General features: G+C 33.9%; 1 protein-coding gene across 1 annotated transcript; it reads left to right on the top strand.

Moving 5' to 3' along the window:
• Window positions 1-7589: 7589 nt before the first annotated feature.
• LOC108484950 (L10-interacting MYB domain-containing protein-like) lies at window positions 7590-8615 on the top strand. Its single transcript, XM_017788825.2, has 2 exons — window positions 7590-7911; window positions 8008-8615. The coding sequence occupies exons 1-2, from the start codon at window positions 7590-7592 to the stop codon at window positions 8613-8615; spliced, it is 930 nt and encodes a 309-aa protein (XP_017644314.2).
• The last annotated feature ends 11936 nt before the right edge of the window (window positions 8616-20551 follow it).

Here is a 20551-nt window from a genome sequence, read left to right as displayed (position 1 = left end):
TCTTTGTAGAAATTATGGTGAATTTCCAAATTCGAACAGGGGATCCAGAATCGTTCGACCTGTTTCACGGATTTTAAATATCTCATACAATATAGCTCATATTTTTGTTTTACTTCTTCCATGTGAAAATAGACTCATCAAGCTTCGATTCCATAATTTATTCATTATTTAATTCCATTTCTACTATTTTTAGTGATTTTTCAATTTCACATCACTACTGCTATCTGCATCTATTATTAGAGTAAAATTTTACCTATTAGAGTAATTTAACAAACATATCACCAAGTATGATCATGACTAGCCATACCAAAGGCTAATCATTACCAAGCATTTCCTTACTACTCAATAACCATATCATGAGTGTAACACCGGAAATGATTAGCCATGAAAAACGGCATAATAATCAAATAGACTTTAACTATTGCTTATAACTAAGTATCATAAGACCAAATCCAACTTAACATTTATGCCATTTTCGCATGGCTAAAAGTATACATACCAAAGTTCAAACAAAACATAATAGCCTATACATGCGAAATGTTCTCTTAGACCAACTAAGAAGAAGATACCAAAAGTTGCAAGTGGTGTGATGACTTGACGATGGTCCCGAGCACACAAAATGGATCAAAGGAACCTAAATAAGTGACAAATAAACACACCGAATGAGTATATAACTCAAGAAGTCATAAGCATTACATCGCTGTCCATTTATAAAATATCATAAAAGAAAACAAATAATGCAAGATTAGGTACTCCATCCATACCGACTATGCTATAATTTCACGCACATTTATCATTACATGCTCTCAACTAGCCAAGCCTCCATTGACATCTCGTATGATATTCGATATGATATTTGATGCATTTCCACACATCATTTTATTTTCGTTTAGATTATACTAATAATAGCATTTCATCTATTCCACAATAATCCTATGTTCCTAACTTCAAATATAATCACCACATAGGTTCAAGACTTACCAAGCTCGATTCCAAATATAAACATAACGTCTATTCCTTATGAACTCAAAATATCTACTCATTCCGTCCATGATTTACTCGATAAAGTCGCACACTTAGCGTTAATAATTATTCGAAAATATATAGTAAGTCCGCACACTTAGTGCTTAATAGTCAAACTCGCACACTTAGTGCTATACAATTAAACTCGCACACTTAGTGCCAATCTCATTATCGTAAATGTTTATACCCGCACACTTAGTGCCGAAATCAACAACTCAATACATCTCACTTCTTTTTACAATCGATAATTTTGTCACTACATGCATTTATATATCATCCCATTCGGCATAAGTACATAAGTATTATGATTATTTAAATCAATACAAAATATATGCTTAATAACTTACCTTGTGTTGGGTAAAACGGTTCCAACTCGGCTACTCGATGTTCTTTCCTTTGCCTTTGCTTGATTCTCCTTCTTTAACTTCTTGAGCTTAATCAACCCCTTTTGAGTTGGCCGAATGTCTAGAGCATTTCTTCTTTCCTTCTCCTAACTCACGGCAATTGCAAGAAAAGAAAGAAGATAAATACTCCCTCTTCCTTCCTTATTTTATTCATCTTTTCTTTTTAATTCCTTTCTTTAATTTATTTTAATTGCTAACTAATAAAAGAATTGCATTGAAATTCAACCTAGTGGATAGACATCATGGCTTGGCCGGCCACTACTTGGGTTTTTGGGCAATTTGACATGCAAACCCAAGTTTCCTCACTTTGTTATTATTTGGTCCTTACATATCCCCCTATCATATTTTCTTAAGTTCTCAACTAAGTCAATCACATGAACTTCACATTCATAAGTCTAAATTAAAACATCAAATTTTCACACATGCACTAATACACATAGAGGATATGCAACCAAATTTTTAAATAAATTTTGGGACTCGATCTTGTGGCCTCGAAACCACATTCCGACTAGGGTCGAATTAGGACTATCACACTCATCTAGTTGTCTAGTTGGAGATGTCTTTGCAATAATCTGACATCCTATGATAATCTGGTAGTTTGTGTAATTAGAAATTTGGTCTCACAAATTTGGCACAAAAAAAGTTCTAAAATTTCTTCCTTTAGTTTAATGTTATTTCTCCTTGGAATTGGCTCACCTTTCATTTTCCTTTAGTTGGGAGACAGTTGGATACCCTCCTGAGAAAAAAGTCATTTTTTCCTTTTTGTGCCGTGCTTGCTATTACCTGAAGGCTCAAAGATTTGATTGCAGCTTCCTTTAGCTTTTTTTGGCTTCTAGTTTTTACACTGCACGTTTAGCATTCTCACACAATGTCAACTACAGAAATGGTATGGATTTTCTAGGTCGGTTGATAAAATGATCTCTAATATTAGAATATTACCAATACTCTGTTTAGGCACTTTTTTCTTTAATCCATTTTGCTAAACTACTTGATATATATATACATAGATAAATGCCTAAATTGAAATGATGTTCTATTGTGTATGATTTTAGTCATGGAAGTTGTAGATTTTTACTTAATTGCATTTTGTTCTTCCATTATGATTTTATAAACCAAAGATTATCAGTTTTTTTTATTTATTAAGGGGATTAAACTGTAAGGATCTTCACTTTTTAGCAATACCGACATATTCTACAATCCATAAACAACGTTATAGGCACGTTGGATCTTACCCCAAAATATAATTATTTTGAAAAACTATTATTTAAAAATAATTTGTCCCCATAGATACGATGAATTATGGTAAAAAAATAGGTAAGGTTAGGGAGTTGATAAGTATAAAATATTTAAAATAAATGTTAAAAAAAACATGTTTTGATAAAAAAAATGAAACATATATTAAATTTTTAAGGTATGAAAAAAAGTATATTGTCAATATACTAAATATTCACCTATATGTGTTATATAAAACTTTTATTTATAAAAAATCAAATGAACATAAAATATTTAAACCCGAAAAGCTAGTAATCATAACATCCCTGCTCATGAAAATTGGATTAATTTGATGTGACAGCCCTAATATGACCCTAGTCGGGAAGTGGTTTCGGGACCACAAAACCGAGTCATAAAAATAATTAGCTGTCATGTTTGATGCTTACTATATGTATATATGCATGTGTGAAAATTTCATATTTGAATTTTGCTAATTGTAGGTGAAATTTAGTAAATAGGACTTATGTGAGAAAATTTAGAAGTGTGCTAGGCAAATGTAAAGTGGCACGTTAATGCATGTTATAGAAGTGAGGGTTTGCATGTCAAATTGCCCAAAAATTGAGCTAGTGGCGGCCATGCTATGGGTCATAGCATATTTTAAGCATGGTGTGCTAATGTTCATGTTGGAAAGAATAAAATAATGAGTTAGTAATAAAATAAGGGGGATGAAGGGTGAAGGAAAGAAAAAAAAAAAGGCATCACATTGTTCTTCTTAGCCGTACAAGAAGAAGAAGAAAGAAGAAAAGGGGTGAAAGAAACAAGTCTTTATTCTTGTTTCTTCTTGGCCGATTCTAAGAGGGAGAGAGGGAGCAACCATTCGGTGATTCTAAGTCATGAATAAGGTTCGGCTTTGTGCATGAATTTAGGGGATTAAACCTTGAATGATGTTATGTATAGGTTTCGGCTATGAATCTTTGTGTTTAATTTCTTTATGTGTTGATGTTCGAATTGAAAAGGGGATGTTAGTTATGTTATAACATTTGCTTAATAATGAAAGGACATGAGCTTAAAGCTTGAGTAGCATTCGGTATTAAAGTAAGTTAAAATTTGTTAGAAAATAACTCCCAAGTTAGTGAATCACGAGTTGAGAAATGATTTCTTGAATGTCTAAAATAATATTCAGCCTAGGCTTGTAAACATGTCTAATCGGTGTTAAATGTTTTAATTAGGAAAGATTATAAATTGAGTTTAGTGTTCAAGGAATATTTGGTTGGACACCTAGTGCCAAACGTGTTCAAACCCAACTTACCAAGTACATAAATATGATAATGCTATAATGGTAGACTTAATTGGATTTCGGCATTTTGAGTGATGCGTTTGACTCTTGTGTCGATTTGGGACAATATGTGTACTATGTGAAACTAAATGATGTCTATGAAATCCTAATATGCAAGGTATTAAGCTAGTATTATGTTCGATGGGGCATGAGTAGAGCATATGTATAATGCTTGAATAACTAGTTAATAAAATCATTCGCACTTAATTGTATAATATACATGTATTTAATCGAATAGCTAATTTGATAAGTTATTAAATAAGATCTATTTGTTTGAATCAAGCTCAAGAGCTAAAAGGGTCAAAATCAGATAAAGGAAAAGAAAAAGCAATCGAGTAGCCTATCCGCAACTATTCAAAATATCCGAGGTAAGTTTTAAGTGATTAAACGTTGAGTAAATTCAATCATAATAGAACATAATGAGTTGATTTAATAAGATATGATGTGGCCATGATATGTTTTAAACTCAAATGGTAAGTTCATAAGTGTTTGGACTTGGAAATTTAAGAGCAAATTGTAATAATTTGCTTAGGACAGCAGCAGTAACGTGATTTTAGAAAATCACCATAAATTGTTGGTGTGGAATTATAGGCTGAATAAAATATGTAATCAAAGCTTAATTAGTCTAGTTCCTTATAAAAGAGGCCCTGTGAGCAAAGAAATTTCCTATAAAGAGATATTTAAAGTTGTGTGAGACGGTGTCGAATGACTCAAAAATCCCTGTTCTGTTTTTAGAAAATCGTTATAATTTGCACAAAATGGTTATAAGGTAAAAGTTATATGCTTAGACTCCTTAATGAGTCTAGTTTCAAATGAAATTGAATATAACACATTTTGAATTCTGTACAATGAGAAATCTGATTCGTAGTGAGGAGTGGTCAGATTAGTCGAACAGTGAAACAAGGGAAAACTTTAAGAAAAATCTGGTATTGATTGGCCACACCTAAAATTCTGAAAATTTTATGGATGAAAGATACATGAGTCTACATTCAGGGAAAATTAACGGCAATTGATTTTGAGTTTTGTAGCTCCAGTTATAAACAATTTAGTGACTGTTGCTCAGGAAAACTGCTTGTAGTGAATATGTGATTTTGTTGTAAACTTTGATGAAACTATTTGAGTTGCTTATAAGCTATTGCTGAAATTGATGTACAAGAAAAATATGAAATATGTATGAGATATATATATGTGATAAGGCCTAATGGCCAATGTGATGAATGTGAAAGTGTGTATATATGTGATAAGGCCTAATGGCCGATGTGATGAATGTGAAGGTGTATATATGTGATAAGGCCGAATGGCCAATGTGATGAATGTGAAAGTGTATATATGTGATAGGGCGAGTGGCCAACGTGATGGATGTGGAAGTGTATAAATGTGATAAGTCCCGAAGGGCATTTGTGTTAGTACTATATCCGGTTAAAACCCGCAGCTTTATGCGAGAATATTATCACCGATTAATGACCGTAAGCTTCGTGCTCGTACTATATCCAAGCTCTAATGACCCGATGACTACGTGTGGAGATTTTGTCTGGGTAAGCCCCGAACTAAAGGTTTTGCTGAAGATTCAAGTAAAGCGTAAGATTATGCGACTTCACAGTGACAATTAGTAATAAATACGTTCAATGCGTTAAGTTGATCAGGTATGTATTTTGAGATTATATTTAAGTTTGATTTAGACTAAATCACAAGGTCATTATGTGATGCACATGTGAGTAAAGCAATGAGACTGTTCTATGATTATTGTGCATTTGGTCAATGTGGAAAGTCGTAAAAAAAATGTAATGTACCTATGATCATAAGAGGTCACCATCAAGTGAGAATTTATCGCCTATTACATATGATGAGACGTGCATATTCGGAAAAGGGGATGGTATGCCCAAGGAAGAGTGAAATAAAATACGAACAACTATGTTATAATTTGATTGTTATCCGTTGACACGGCTTAAAACTTACTAAGCATTGTAATGCTTATTCCGTGTACTTTGTTTCCTCTGTTTTATAGATCTCATTTGGAAGCTACAAGCTCGGGGATCGTCAGCAACTAGTCACATTATCACCATCCACTGTTTGGTACTGCTACGTTTTGGAATATATTATGGCATGTATAGAATAGACTAGTAGTGAGAGGATATTTTGGTTAATGTATAGGACTACCCTTTTGTTGTAGGTCATGTACCTTTCGGTTTGGTGTAAATTTGGATAGCCATGCGAAAATGGCTTAAGTACACTTTGATCATAGCATTATAATCGTTTTGTACGTCGTCCGTCGAGAGGTATGGAAATGTTGGTAATGGTTAGTCATGGGAATGGTTATTCATAATCACTTTTGGTATATGTATGACAAACTCTAGTTGATCCATGGAGGATCATGAAATAGGTAAAGTTTACCTTAAAAATAGATGCTGGCAGCAGCAGTGATGTGGATGTGAAAAATCTCTAAAAATAGTAGGAGTGGAATTAAATAGCGAATAAATTATGTAATCAAACCTTGATGAATCTATTTTCATAGGAAAGTAACGAAACGTTCATATGAACAGTATATTATGAGATGTTAAAGTTTTCGTGAGACAGGGCCAGAACGGTTTCTGGATCCTCTGATCTGACTTTGGAAATTCATTATAAATTAACCAGAGACATTTAGAAGTCATGCCATATATTTATAGATTCCTTTTTGAGTCTAGTTTCTATAGGAACAAACGGCATCAGTATTGAAGCCCTGTACAGGGAGATATCCAAATCGTAATGCATGAAGGTCAGTGTAGTCGCACCCTGTAATAGGGGAGGCTTTAACTAATAAACTGTACTAATTGGCCCGACCAAAAATTCTAGAAAAAAAATTGTAGATGGATATATGAGTCTAGTTTCGGGGAAAAATTACGAAACTGATTTTCTAGTTGTGGAACTCAAGTTATGATTTTTAAGGTGACAGTGACGCAGTTAGCCAGTCGTCTGGAAAATTTTTAAATGGATTGTGAGAGTAAATGAATTAAGTCGGTTAGCACCTCGTGTTCGACTCCGGCAACGGTCTCGGGTACGGGGTGTTACATTTGAACTTTGCTAATGGTATATATATAAGTTAATGGTTTAAAATCTGTAATACTGAAATCAAAAGCCCGAACTATTTTTGCTGTAGTCAATGAACCCAATATATATTTATATATTTATATATAACCATGAATCATTCTTGCAAGACAAACGATCCCTTTATCCTTTTCTCCATTGGTTTAGACTATGACCATATATATTTATATATTGACTGTAATATTTTTATACTATGACCATATATATTTATATATATTATCTTATGCGCGTGATTACCCTAGTATTAGCTTGTATATGTTTTAGCGTTAAACAACCTCTCTATGTTTTATTAGTATGCTTGTTTTGCCATTGAAGCTGCATGATTTAATTGTGTTTGATGCTATTATTAGTTGTGTTCTCTTTCTTGATTATTATTCAGGTCTTGGAAATTTGATTTTGATTGAGAAAAAAAATCTTAGGATCCTATCTTGATTTGATACACATATAAAAAAATATACTTTTGTGACATTTGATTTTCTTGATTGCTTTACTGGCTGAAACGAACCTATTCGTATACACAATAGATGAGTATGTCGGTGATTGAAGTTAGTGGTGAAAAAGTGAAAGTAGTGTGGGATAAGAGATTGACAGAAACATTTTGTGATATTTGTATTAAAGAGATATTGAAAGGCAATAGGCCTGGTACTCATTTCACAAAAGATGGATGGTTGAAAATAATGATCAACTTTGAGAAAGAAACGGGCAAGGCTTTTTCACAAAGACAACTTAAAAATAGGTGGGATGCCCTAAAAAAAGAATGGAAAGCTTGGAAGAAACTTAAAGGCGAAGATACTGGTCTAGGGTGGAATCCTATTAAAAGAACCGTCGATGCATCGGATGATTGGTGGGAGAGTAGGCTAAAGGTACATTAATAATTCTGAATTTTTTTTTTCTTACTTATGAGTTTATTGATAATTACTGTTATTAAACTATCATTTGATATGTAAGTTGTGGCTGAAGCTCAAAAATTTAGATCATCGGGCATTGATCCTGAATTCGAAGGGAAGTTGGACCAAATGTTTATGGGAATAGTTGCAACAGGTGATAAAGCATGGGCACCTTCTTCTGGTACACTCCGTAGTGATTTTTTTGAAGATGTTAACAATGAAATACATGAAGAGGATGATGAAGAAAATGTGAGAAATGATGTTCACATTTCAAATGATGTTCACATTTCAAATGATGTTCAAATTGATGGAAACGGTCAAAAAAGAAAAAACCCTAAGATATCAAGTTCACATTTTAAGACTGGAAGAAAGAAATCTTCAAAACAAATTGGAGGGGCTACAGGATTGTCCAGTCAAATAGAAAAATTATGCAATGCAGCTGACAATATGAGTCAAGCCACATCTAGTTTGACTCCTGTTATGGATCCATATGGTATTCCACAAGCAGTCAAAGTGCTCGACAGCATGTCGGAAGAAGTTCCCGAAGCTAGTCCGCTATACTTTTTCGCACTTAGATTATTGCTCAATAAGGACAAGCGAATTATGTTTTCATCAATTAATCCCAAGATTAGCGCTTTGTGGCTTAAGACAGAAATGGAGGATAGTTGAAAATTTTCTGATCTTCTAGGGTTCAGAGATATCTATTATGTGGTCGACTAAAAATGCTAAACTAGTTTTATCAATAGTTATTTATGTTTGGTTTTTGGATATTGAATTTATGTTCTACTTATTTATGTGTAATCTAGTTTTACCAATGGTTGTTTATGTTTGGTTTTTGGATATTGAATTTATGTTCTACTTATTTATGTGTAATCTAGTTTTATTAATAGTTGTTTATGTTTGGTATTTGGATATTGATTTATGTTCTACTTATTTATACTAAATTAGTTTTATCAATAGTTGTTTATATATGATTTTAGATGTTCAAATTTTTTCACAGGTGATGAGTATAGTTGAGAATTACAGCGGTGATGAAAGTGATAATGAAAGGGAAAAGAAAGAGATTTTACAACGCATGAAATGTTTTAACCAATTATTTGTTGTTGCATCTTCTTCCGTGCAATTATATTACGAGAAGTATATATTAAAGCAACCATGCATGAATTCAAAACAGTCAGGTGAGACATGGATTCGAGAGATCCTTGACGGTCACAAATCACATTGTATGATTAATTTTAGGATGTCTAAAATGGTATTCACAAGTTTGTTGAGAGTTTTGGAGACAAGATACAACTTGCAAACTTCAAGAAACATATCTTCTAGTGAAATGTTGGGAATTTTTTATACATCTTAGGCACCGGTGCAAAAGTTTCCCAATGTCGAGAAAGATTTCAAAGGTCTGGATTAACAATAAGTCGATACTTTGCAATTGTGCTTGAGAAAGTTTCAAGGATGGCCACTGATCTAATTGCACCCGAAATCCTTTCTTTAGCTCAATACCTGAACAAATACGTAATGATTCTAGTTATATGCCACATTTTAAGGTTAAAATTTAATTTTATCTTATTATATTTTTAATATTTTTGGTCGACTAAAAATATGCACAAGACTAATATGATTATTTGTTCAGGATTGCATAGGTGCAATTGATGGTACTCATATTGCCGCTATTCTTCCACCAAATGAACAAATTTCCTATATTGGAAGAAAAGGTATCCCAACTCTAAATGTTATGGCAGTATGTGATTTTAATATGTGTTTCACCTTTGTCATGGCTGGATGGGAAGGACCGGCACATGACACTAGAATATTTCTTGATGCAATTCGAGATCCAAAATACAAATTTCCGCACCCACCAAATGGTTAGATATTTTATTTATATGTGATTTTTAAAAAAAAATAAAGTGTAAGTTCTTTAATTGATAATTTTTATAAAAAAAATTCTTGAATTAATTGTTTGTTATGTTATGACATGTAGGAAAATATTATCTTGTTGATTCTGGATATCCTCAAATGAAAGGTTATCTTAGACCATATAGAGGTCAGCGATATCATTTACCTGACTTTCGTAGAGGTAGACCGGTGTCTGGTAAAGAAGAGATATTCAATCATTCACATTCATCATTACGTAGTGTGATTGAACGAACTTTTGGTGTTTTGAAAAAAAAAGGGCCATTTTAAGGGATATGCCAAGTTATAGTTTTGAAAAGCAAACGATGATCGTTGTTGCTACAATGACGATACACAATTTTATCCGAAAACATGTCGGTCGAAATGATGCAGATTTTATGGAATACGAAGATATTAACTGGGCATATGAGAATACTATTGATTCAGAAAATACGCATGGTCGAGAAAGATGATGATGACGATGACGATGATGATGGTGAAGATGACGGTGAATCAAACAATTCAAGTGGTTTTGAAATGGAATTAACAAGAGATGTTATAGCTTCTAGTTTAATGAATTCACTTTAAATTATAAATGCTATTATAAAATTTTTAGTATTTATATTTGGTAGATAAATATTATCCCTTTTGAAACTTTAATCCAAATATATGTAATATTTTAATTTGTTAGGTTTATGTTTTCTATGTTATGTTAATATCTAATATGAGTTTTACAAATGTGTTAAAAGTATTAATTAAAAATATAAAATAATTTTAAAATAATACAATTGTGTCAATATCTAATTGCAAATATTTAATTATCATATTTAAATATTTAAATATAGTTTATATATTCTAATTAAATTTAATAATTAATTAATATTAATTACTTAGAAATATTTAAAATTAATATTATATATTAAAATATTAATAATATATTAAAATATTAATAAAAGTTATAATAAATTATTTTTATATTTTGCTAAAATATCATAATATTAACTAATTTAAACATTATTTAAATACATATTTATTACTTTATAATATCATGTCTAAAATAGACATTTTACTTCATAAAAGCACTTTTTGACAGCAATACCAAACACTTAAATTTTTCAAAAGTATTTCTCAAAAGCACTTCTCAAAAGCACTTTTTCACAGCACTTTTTAAAAGCATTGCCAAACTGGCCCTAAATATACTTCAATTGAAATTGTCCGCAAAAAAAGGTTGGAATGCAATTAACTCTTCTTAAAATCGTGTTAACTATATATATATAATTTTACAATTTAAGCTCTCAACATTATATAGTTTAGTCATTTTAGCCACTTCTATTAAAATCACAAATACTTAATTGAGCTTATAGTTAAAAAATAGATATAATAATAAATTTAGTTCTTAAATTTTATATATTATATTAATTTAGTTATAATTTTAAAAATTAATCCTTAAAATTTACAAATAAAACTTTAGTCGACTTGAAACTCTCTCTCAGGCCTCCTCTTATCTGTCATTTGCTTCATTCTCTCCTGAGCTCTCTTTAAATGAAACTTTAACGTACTCCTAGTTGCCTCTTTCTGTTGCAAGCCTCGATTTACACTAACAACTTAAGAAGATCCAGCTAAGTAAGGTAGATGGTGTGGAGGTTCTTGGCCATACAATGCCTCATATGGAATGGTTTGTATGGTGGAATGGTAAGTGGTGTTATACCATTGCTTAGCTAAGGGCAACCACAAGATCCGGTTAGAAGGCCTCTTCCTAGACATGCACCTTAAGTACCATTCTAAGCACTTATTTAAGACTTCAGTTTGGCCATTAGTTTGGGGGTGATAAGCAGTGGACAAATGAAGCTTAACCCCTAATTGTTTAAACAAGGCTTGCCAAAATGAGCTGATGAACACCTTATCCCAATCAAATATGATGCATTCTGGAACTCCAAGTATCTTGTAGATGTGGTCTAAGTACTCTTGAGCCACAATAAGTGCAATAAAGGGATAAGACAAGGCTAAAAAATGACCATATTTATTGAGTCTATCAACTAGAACAAGGATGGTGTCCTTCGCTTTGGACATTGGAAGTCCTTCCACCAAATCTAAGCTAACAGCTACCTATGCATAATCAGGGACTTGAAGGGGTTGTAACAAGCCTGAATATGTTGAATTATCATACACCATTGGCAAACAATACATTCCTTCACCCATTTTTTCACATTTTTTGTGATACCTTTCCAATATAGAAGACCTGAAAGTCTATGCCTTGTGGCATGTACCCTTGAATGCCCCCCAACAGCTTCACCATGGAATAAGTTAAAAAACATCTTCCTCATCTTGATATCTTGGCCAACTACTACCTTCTATTTTCTTCTCAAAATTCTGCCATACCATGAATATTTTAGTGAAGTTGAGGCTTTTACTAAAGGTTAAAGCAAATCTATTGCAATCCAAGACCATTGAAACAAGAATCAAGGATTTGTCCCCATATCTCAGACCAAGAAATGCTCCTAACATATTGGAACAATCGCCCCTCGTATGAATGGTCCCTTCTGGATAGTCCATCAACTATTGTATTCTGGCCCTTTTTTTTCTGTAGGTGATAGTCTAGTCATACCCAAGCATTTTTACTATCCGTTTTTGTTGATAGGGTGTGATGGCTTGTCAGTTAGAAAGAAACCGTAGACTTTGGTGGTCAGTTTTTATGTGGAAATGTCTGCCAACCAATAAGGGTGTAACAACTCTAGCCTGTATCCATCACTGAATTAGGGTTACAGAGCATTACTGAACAAACAGAATATTAAACATACATTTCACACATCATTGAAATCATATTAAAATAAATACATTCATATACGTATCGTCCTTTAATCATGTAACACCCCATACCTGTATCCTACATTGTGATGGAAATACGAGGCGTTACCTCACTTAAACTCGTGCTTACAACCATTTCCAATCTCCAAGACTTGGCCTAATTTAAAACTCTCTCAAACTTATCAACATATCCATAATATGGGCCTTCGAGGCCCTAAACACACATAGTAAAATCACTCAGAACCAACTCGGGTACTTTTGTCAACTATAGAAATATGTCACTTGACATAGGGGTATACGCCCGTGTGAAAGGGGCACACGCCCATGTGAAAGAGCCACACGCCCGTGTGGCCAATTCAACATGGTCGTGTTGATGGCCCGTGTGGCTCACACGGCCTAAGTAATATAGGGACATGCCCGTGTTGTAACACCCCTTACCCGTATCCAACGTCGGAACAAGGTTCGAGGCATTACCGGACTTACATCAAAACATTCATACAAAACCAGGCAATAAAATTTCATCCAAATTAAAACTTTTCATACACATGCATAACATCCCTTATACGGGCCTACGAGGCCCAAAACATACATCGGGGGTGGTTCGGGACTAAACTGAGAACTTTAGAAACTTTTGGAAAACCTAGAAAATTTCATCATGAAACAGGGTCACACGCCTGTGTGGCTTAGGACACGCCCGTGTCCTCAACCCATGTAACTCTCTGTTTATGACATCATCACAAAAATAAGGTCATACGGCCAAGGCACACGCCCGTGCCTCCAGGCCGTGTCCCTTACATAGCTGAGACACATGGCTGTGTCACAACCTGTGTGGCCAATTCGAAACTAAAGTACATGATGCAGGGGACACACGGCCCGTGTGGAAAATTTTTAGGCTATTTTCCAAGCCAATTGCCACCCTTAATAACAAACTCACATGCTTACTTTTATTGACCATTAACATGGCATATTTGAACATTCAATCATCCACAAACAATACAAGATCATGGTAACCTCATATCATATTTTACAGACTTAAAACATCATGCTTAGTCAAGCTCAAATTTACTAATTCTCATGCATCAAAGTTTATAAGATTACTCCCATATCACACATTTAAGCCTTAGTTATCAACACATCATCTCATCTCAATTAAACCATCAAGCATTCACCATCAACAATATAACTCATTACATACACACAATCACAAGCCTCATCTCCATGACATAGGCACATGCATAATCATATAATCAACATAAGCCACCATTCATGGCTATACACAAATTGAACTATAACCATTATAGGCCAACACATTTGGCCACATTATTAATGACATAATTACAAAAGATAAAGCCCCTATACATGCCATAGACTTAAGTATTTGAATACTTATACCCAAAATGGTAACTTGATAGTATGATTGAATTTTCGGCGATCTCCAACCCGAGCTAGCTAAATAAACCTATAAGAGATTAAAAGGAAGGGGAGTAAGCTATAAAGCTTAGTAAGTTCATATGAAAATAATAAGCAATTTATTAACTTGCTTCTCAAGGTAATACAACCATATTTGTATTTTTACTTATGTTCAGGTCAAGTTGTTTTCTCGAGTCATAGTCACTAATTTATTTATATCTAGAGCTACAGAACTCCAAATTAAGTTTTGATAATTTTCCTTGAAACTAGACTCATATATATTCTTACCATAAAATTTTCAGAATTTTTGGTTTAGCCAATAAATACAGTTTATTCTTTAAAATCACCCCTGTTTCACTACCTAATAGCCTCAACCTTTCTTCACTAAAAATTAATTATCTCATAATACAAGACTCAAATGATGTTCCCATATATTTTTATTGAAAATATACTCATTAATAATTATAGGCATATAAATTATAACCCATAACTATTTTTGTACAATTTTTAATGATTTTCTCAAATCAGAGCAGGAGATTTCAAAATTGTTCTAACTCTATCTCACACAACTTCAAATATAACATAATATGAAATTCTTTTGCCTACACTGTTTCTTTTATAATAAACTAGACTCAACAAGCTTTAATTCCATATTTTATTCAATCTATAACTCACTTTCTACTATTTTTGGTGTATTTTCAAAGTCAGACTACTGCTGCTGTCCAAAACTGTTTTCGTAAGAAAATAGTAATAACTAAATTTACCACACCTTCCTTTCTTTCAATTGGAAATCCATACATTTATAAACATATATCATTATTCACCAAATTAACACAACATCATTTCACAATGCTCATGGACTTACCATTCATGGATTTCATATTAAGTTGAGTTTCTGTACATATTTCATATTAAGTTGAGTTTCTGTACATACCTGTACCGATCCTTACCATTTCATACGTATACATAATGCCGTTGCATCTTCGATGTCTCGCACACTATGTACCGTACTCGATACCTCGTACACTAAGTGCTATTCTGGATGTTTCGCACACTAAGTGCCATTCTCGATACTTTGCACACTAAGTGCCATTTATATATATAGCTGAGGCTATCTCAAATTGCACACCAAGTGCCACTTTTAGCCGAAGCTATTTCGAACCGCACACTAAGTGTCATTTTAGCTGATAAGTCGTTAATCATAACAATAATCATGTATAGAAAATTTATACAATATCAAGCATTAAAAGCATAAATTTAACAATGCTTAATACATACGAACTTACCTCCATTGTCAAAACGCTGAAATGGATGGACTAGTTCGAAACTTTGTTTTTTCGTCGATATAGACTCGTACGAGGCTTAACTTGATATGCATGAACAACCATGACCGAACCTTCAAAGCTTTGAGAACATTATTTTCTTTCTCACATTCGGCTATTGATGAAGATGATAGCATGTAATTTGGCTTTTGTTTTATTTTATTTTATTATAATTACCAAATACCATATTTAACCTTAATATAAATTAATAATTTCCATTATACCAAGCCATGGAATTCCACTATCAACAATTATGGAATAATTACCACTTAAGGAATCCCACTATTTAATTCCATAGCCATTTAATATCTTTAACTTATAGAACACAACTTTTACGCTTTGCGCGATTTAGTCCTTTTTGCTTAATTAACTATCAAAACGATAAAATTTTTCAACGAAACTTTAATACCATCTTATTTCCACTCTGTAAATATTTATAAAAATATTTACAACTTGGTATAGAAACGAGGTCTCGATACCTCATTTTTTAAACCCACTTGACCTTAGGGTCATACCACTTGAACTTAATAAATCGCTTATAAAATAAAAATCACAATATCAAAAACCTTTTTTAAACTCACAATTAACTCATAAATATTAAATATAATATTTACAAACCTACTCGTCGGATTTGGTGGCCCCGAAACCACTGTTCCGATTAACCCTAAAAATGGGTTGTTACACGTGTCCTCTACTCGTGTGGAATTTATTTTAAATGTACACCTACAGATGTTTTCACACGGCCTGACACACGCTCGTGTGCCTAGCTCATGTCCTTCACACGGGCATGACACGCCCGTGTACTAGCCCGCGTAAAAAAACATGGGCATTCTGTTTTTGACGTTAGCAACTCCAAAATGTCACATGGCCAAGGCACACACCCGTGTGCTAGGTCGTGCCCTTCACAAGGCTGAGACACATGGCTGTGTCTCTGTCCGTGTGTTTATTATCATGCATACTAACTTAAAATTTTTACGTACAGGGGACACACGGTCGGACCACACGCCCATGGGGTAGACCATGTGTCATACACGGCCTAGACACATGCCCGTGTACCTACCCGTATGGACAATATAAGGCTATTTACCCAGCCCCATTGCCACCCTTACATATGTAGTACTATCCAAATACCAACCAATACCAAAACAAGCATAATTCCTATAACCAAATCAGCCACAATAGACATTCATTCAACTATAATAATGCATCTTTTATAAATTCAAAATGAATGTTAGCCATCATTCAAGGCTTAATACAAATTGAAGGGTTTCCAACCCAAGCCAATACATATGGCCAAACCTCAATGACACAAAATAATAAAGGCTAAGTCCTATACATGCCATATTCAAAAATATAAATCCAACTACACCAAATGCTTCGGTTGATAGTGTGATCGATATCTCTGACTTCCGGTGATCCTTGAGCTAGTTAGGAGGCACTGTATGGAAATGAAAAGGGAAGGAAGTAAGCATAACAACTTAGTAAGTTGCATATAAGTAAGTATACAACAACAATTTATCAATAATCAACACGCTTATAACACTAAGGTAGGCATAAGCATAACTTACTCATTACCATCCATACAAGTCACATATTACATATTGAGCTCATATCTCATACGTACCAATTAGGTACAGGTACCACTCACAACACGGTTATACTTTCGTTGTTAGCTTAAGAACATAACTTTTACCGTTGAACCTTTCGGAATACTACCGGATATTACATAAGCCTCAAGTATAGGGTAACGAACCGATGCCATGTCCTAGACACGATCTTACATTGGCTCATATCTCAAGTCGATGCCATGTCCCAAACATGGTCTTACACTGACTATCATCTCGTAGCCGATACATGTCCCAGACATGTCTTACACTGGCTTACGTCTCGAGGCCAATGCATGTACCAGACATGTCTTACACTAGCCCTCGTTTCAATGTCGATGTCATGTCCCAGACATGGTCTTACACTGGCTCACACACGAATGACGCAAATGTCATGGCATGAATATCCGATTTACTTTCTAAGGTTCCAACGGAAATTCTACTATATCATTTATCATTATAGATTCTCAATTTCACGATCAAGAAATTTATGTTGTAATAATTCAAGCACATATAATTAACAATGTAGTTGTATTATTTACATACAACTTACCTCGGATTACAAAATGCGACGACTAGCCGATTTAGTCAGTTTGCTTGGCTTTCCCCCGGTCTAGGTTCGGACTCGGTATTTCTTGATCTATAATAACAAAATGCACTTATTAAGTCACTTTATCAACCTAAGCACTCAACAATTCGCAATTGGACTAAATGACCATTTTGCCCCTAGACTTTTACAAAATAACCATTTTACCCCTCGGGCTGAAAATCTATTTTTATCGAATTTATTTATTTCTCAAGACTAGGCGAACCTATTTGACTCTTATAGAAACTCCAAATTCCCGCTATTTCACACATTGTTTTATCTATTTTACAACTTCTGCAAAATGGTCCCTTTAGGTGTTTTCATGCTAACACCTTTCACAAAAGTTGTTTATGTCACACCCAAGACTGAAATTCTTCCATAAAATTTCAGAAAACACCCTAAATGCTCTCATGGAAAAACCCTATACTTTCAAGCATTTTTCAAAATAGACCCCTCATTTGAAAGCTCATGCTTCAAGGGTATCAAAAGTACAAAAATCATCAACAAAGGACATGGAAATCACTTACTTGTGAGTGCTTCAAGTTGCTGAAAATTTTTAGCTTTCAAACCCACCTTAATGGATGATTATTTTGGTAGAGAAAGAAGATGAAAAAGAGATGATATCATCCTTCCTTTATTCATTTCTATTTTAGTAAAAAATAAGCCATCTAACTCACCAAATTTGAAAAATTTTTCTTCTCTTTGACTCTATGGCTGGCTATGCTTTCTTTTAAGGGTCTAATTGTCCTTTAAATCCCCCAATTTTGATTCTCTAATAAAATAACACCTTTAGCTATCAAATTAGGACTTTTGTACTTTATGCAATTTAGTCTCTTTTTGCAATTGGGCTCACAAACATCAAAATTAACTTACCAAATTTTTCGTACACTAATATAAACATGCAATGATTCCAAAATAATGATAAAATATTTTAGTTGCATCCAGATTTGTGGTCTTGAGACCACTATTCTGACTAGCCCCCAAAATTAGGCTGTTACAAATCGAGCCCTCAAGGCCCTAAAAATACCTTAGAAACAATTCAGGACCAAATTGTAAACATTTGGAAAGTTGAAGGAAAAGTTAGAAAAGTTTGACTACAAGGGTACACGCCCGTGTAGCCAAGCTGTGTGCCTCACACAGTTGAAACACACGCTCGTGTCTCAAGCCTTGTAACCTTCGAAATAGGGATACATGGCTGTGTCGCAGCCCGTGTCCTCACCCCAGTAACTCTTTAGTAGGGTCACACGACCGTGTCACACACACTTATGTCAATGTAACACCCCTAACCCGAATCCGTCACCTAAACAGGGTTGCAGAGCGTTACCAGAATTTTTAGAACATTTACAGATAATCATGTCAATTATTGTTCATTTTTCGAGATTATTCATAATGTCCCTTAAATGGAACCTCGAGGCCCTATATGAGCTTTAGAATCGAATCAGGACTCAATTGTGAACTTTAAAAATTTTTCGTGAAATTTCAAAAAATTTTCCAAGTTACAGGGTTCACATGCCCGTTTGGTCCAAGGGACACGCCCGTGTGACCCTAGGACACGCCCGTGTGACCCTAGGACACGCCCGTGCTGCAGGCTGTGTTCAAAACTAGGTAGCTCTCTAACTTGTACCATGCAGCCAGCCACACGCCCGTGTGCTAGGCAGTGTGGTTAATTAAATTTTTTGAAATTAGGTGCAGGTTTCATACGGTAAAGACACACACCCGTGTTCCAGGTCGTGTAGCACACAGGCTGAGACACACGCCCGTGTCTCTGCCTGTGTGCTCAATTCTAGCATTCTGTTTCTCGAATTTAAGATGCAGGGAACACACAGCCTAACTACATGCTCATGTACCAAGTCGTGTGTCACACACGGTTTAGACACACGACCGTGTGTCTGCCCGTGTGGACAAAATAAAACCATTTCTAGCTTCATTTCTCACCCAAAATTTTACCATTTTCCTGCACCAAAACTTACATCCAAATACCAACCAATCCAAGAATTGATTTTAAACAAATTTTAACATCTAATATGATACAACATAGCATCCATACATGTTTAAATTCTTACCTTTGTTTAACCTAAACATTGAACATCATTTGGTCATTTATACTTAACACATAAGTGTTTATCATGACATTATGCTTTATAAGTACCAAAACATACCATTACTAGCCATTCCAATGGCTAGATTACAAAAAACATATTTAAGTCATCTATGGCCAAATTAACCTATACATGCCATTATACCAAAATAAGTGTACTATTTATACCAAAATAAATTTATAGATAGTGTGATAATGCTCCAATTGATGTCCAACCATTGCGAGCTTCCGAGCATTATAAAATAGGGAAAATAAAACTAGATAAGCATTACATGCTTAGTAAGTTCATATAATAGGAATTAAAACTTACCAATTTACATTTATTAACATTAAGCATTCAATAACATGTTTTTTCATCAATTTCATCAAACAAGTTAGTTACATAAATGTTTACATATGCATCAAGTAAGCATAGATGAGCTCATCATACTATATTCTTCCAAGACATCATTCATTTCGTCTCATAATTCTCATATCATGTCAAGTAATTTATCCGTTGAATAGTTGAAATTCCGATGTATATTCAAATAGTACGCTCAAGGTGTACAATTTAATAACCTGCCAATTTATATTTAGGAGTACCCATTAAGGCACTTAATCAGAAAGCACATTCTCGAGCCTCATAACATACAACAGGATTACCAGTCTAGGCTAAATCCCGTCAGCAACAATGCAGGACCTCATTCTGTAAGGAAATTTTTTTTATGCATCGAAATCTAATACTCAAATGGAATTTAATCCTTTTCAAACAATCTCAAGCATGTAATCATTTCTTATGTTATAACATTTTAACTCACATAAATACAAAACACATTCCATACACCACAACATTCAATTTATCATATTTACAAGCTCAATTAAGTTACACGAACTTACCTCGACACTTGTTC

This window comes from Gossypium arboreum, unplaced genomic scaffold (assembly GCF_025698485.1).
Source record: "Gossypium arboreum isolate Shixiya-1 unplaced genomic scaffold, ASM2569848v2 Contig00172, whole genome shotgun sequence".
Lineage (NCBI taxonomy): Eukaryota > Viridiplantae > Streptophyta > Magnoliopsida > Malvales > Malvaceae > Gossypium > Gossypium arboreum.
This window is presented reverse-complemented; position numbering and strand designations above follow the sequence as displayed.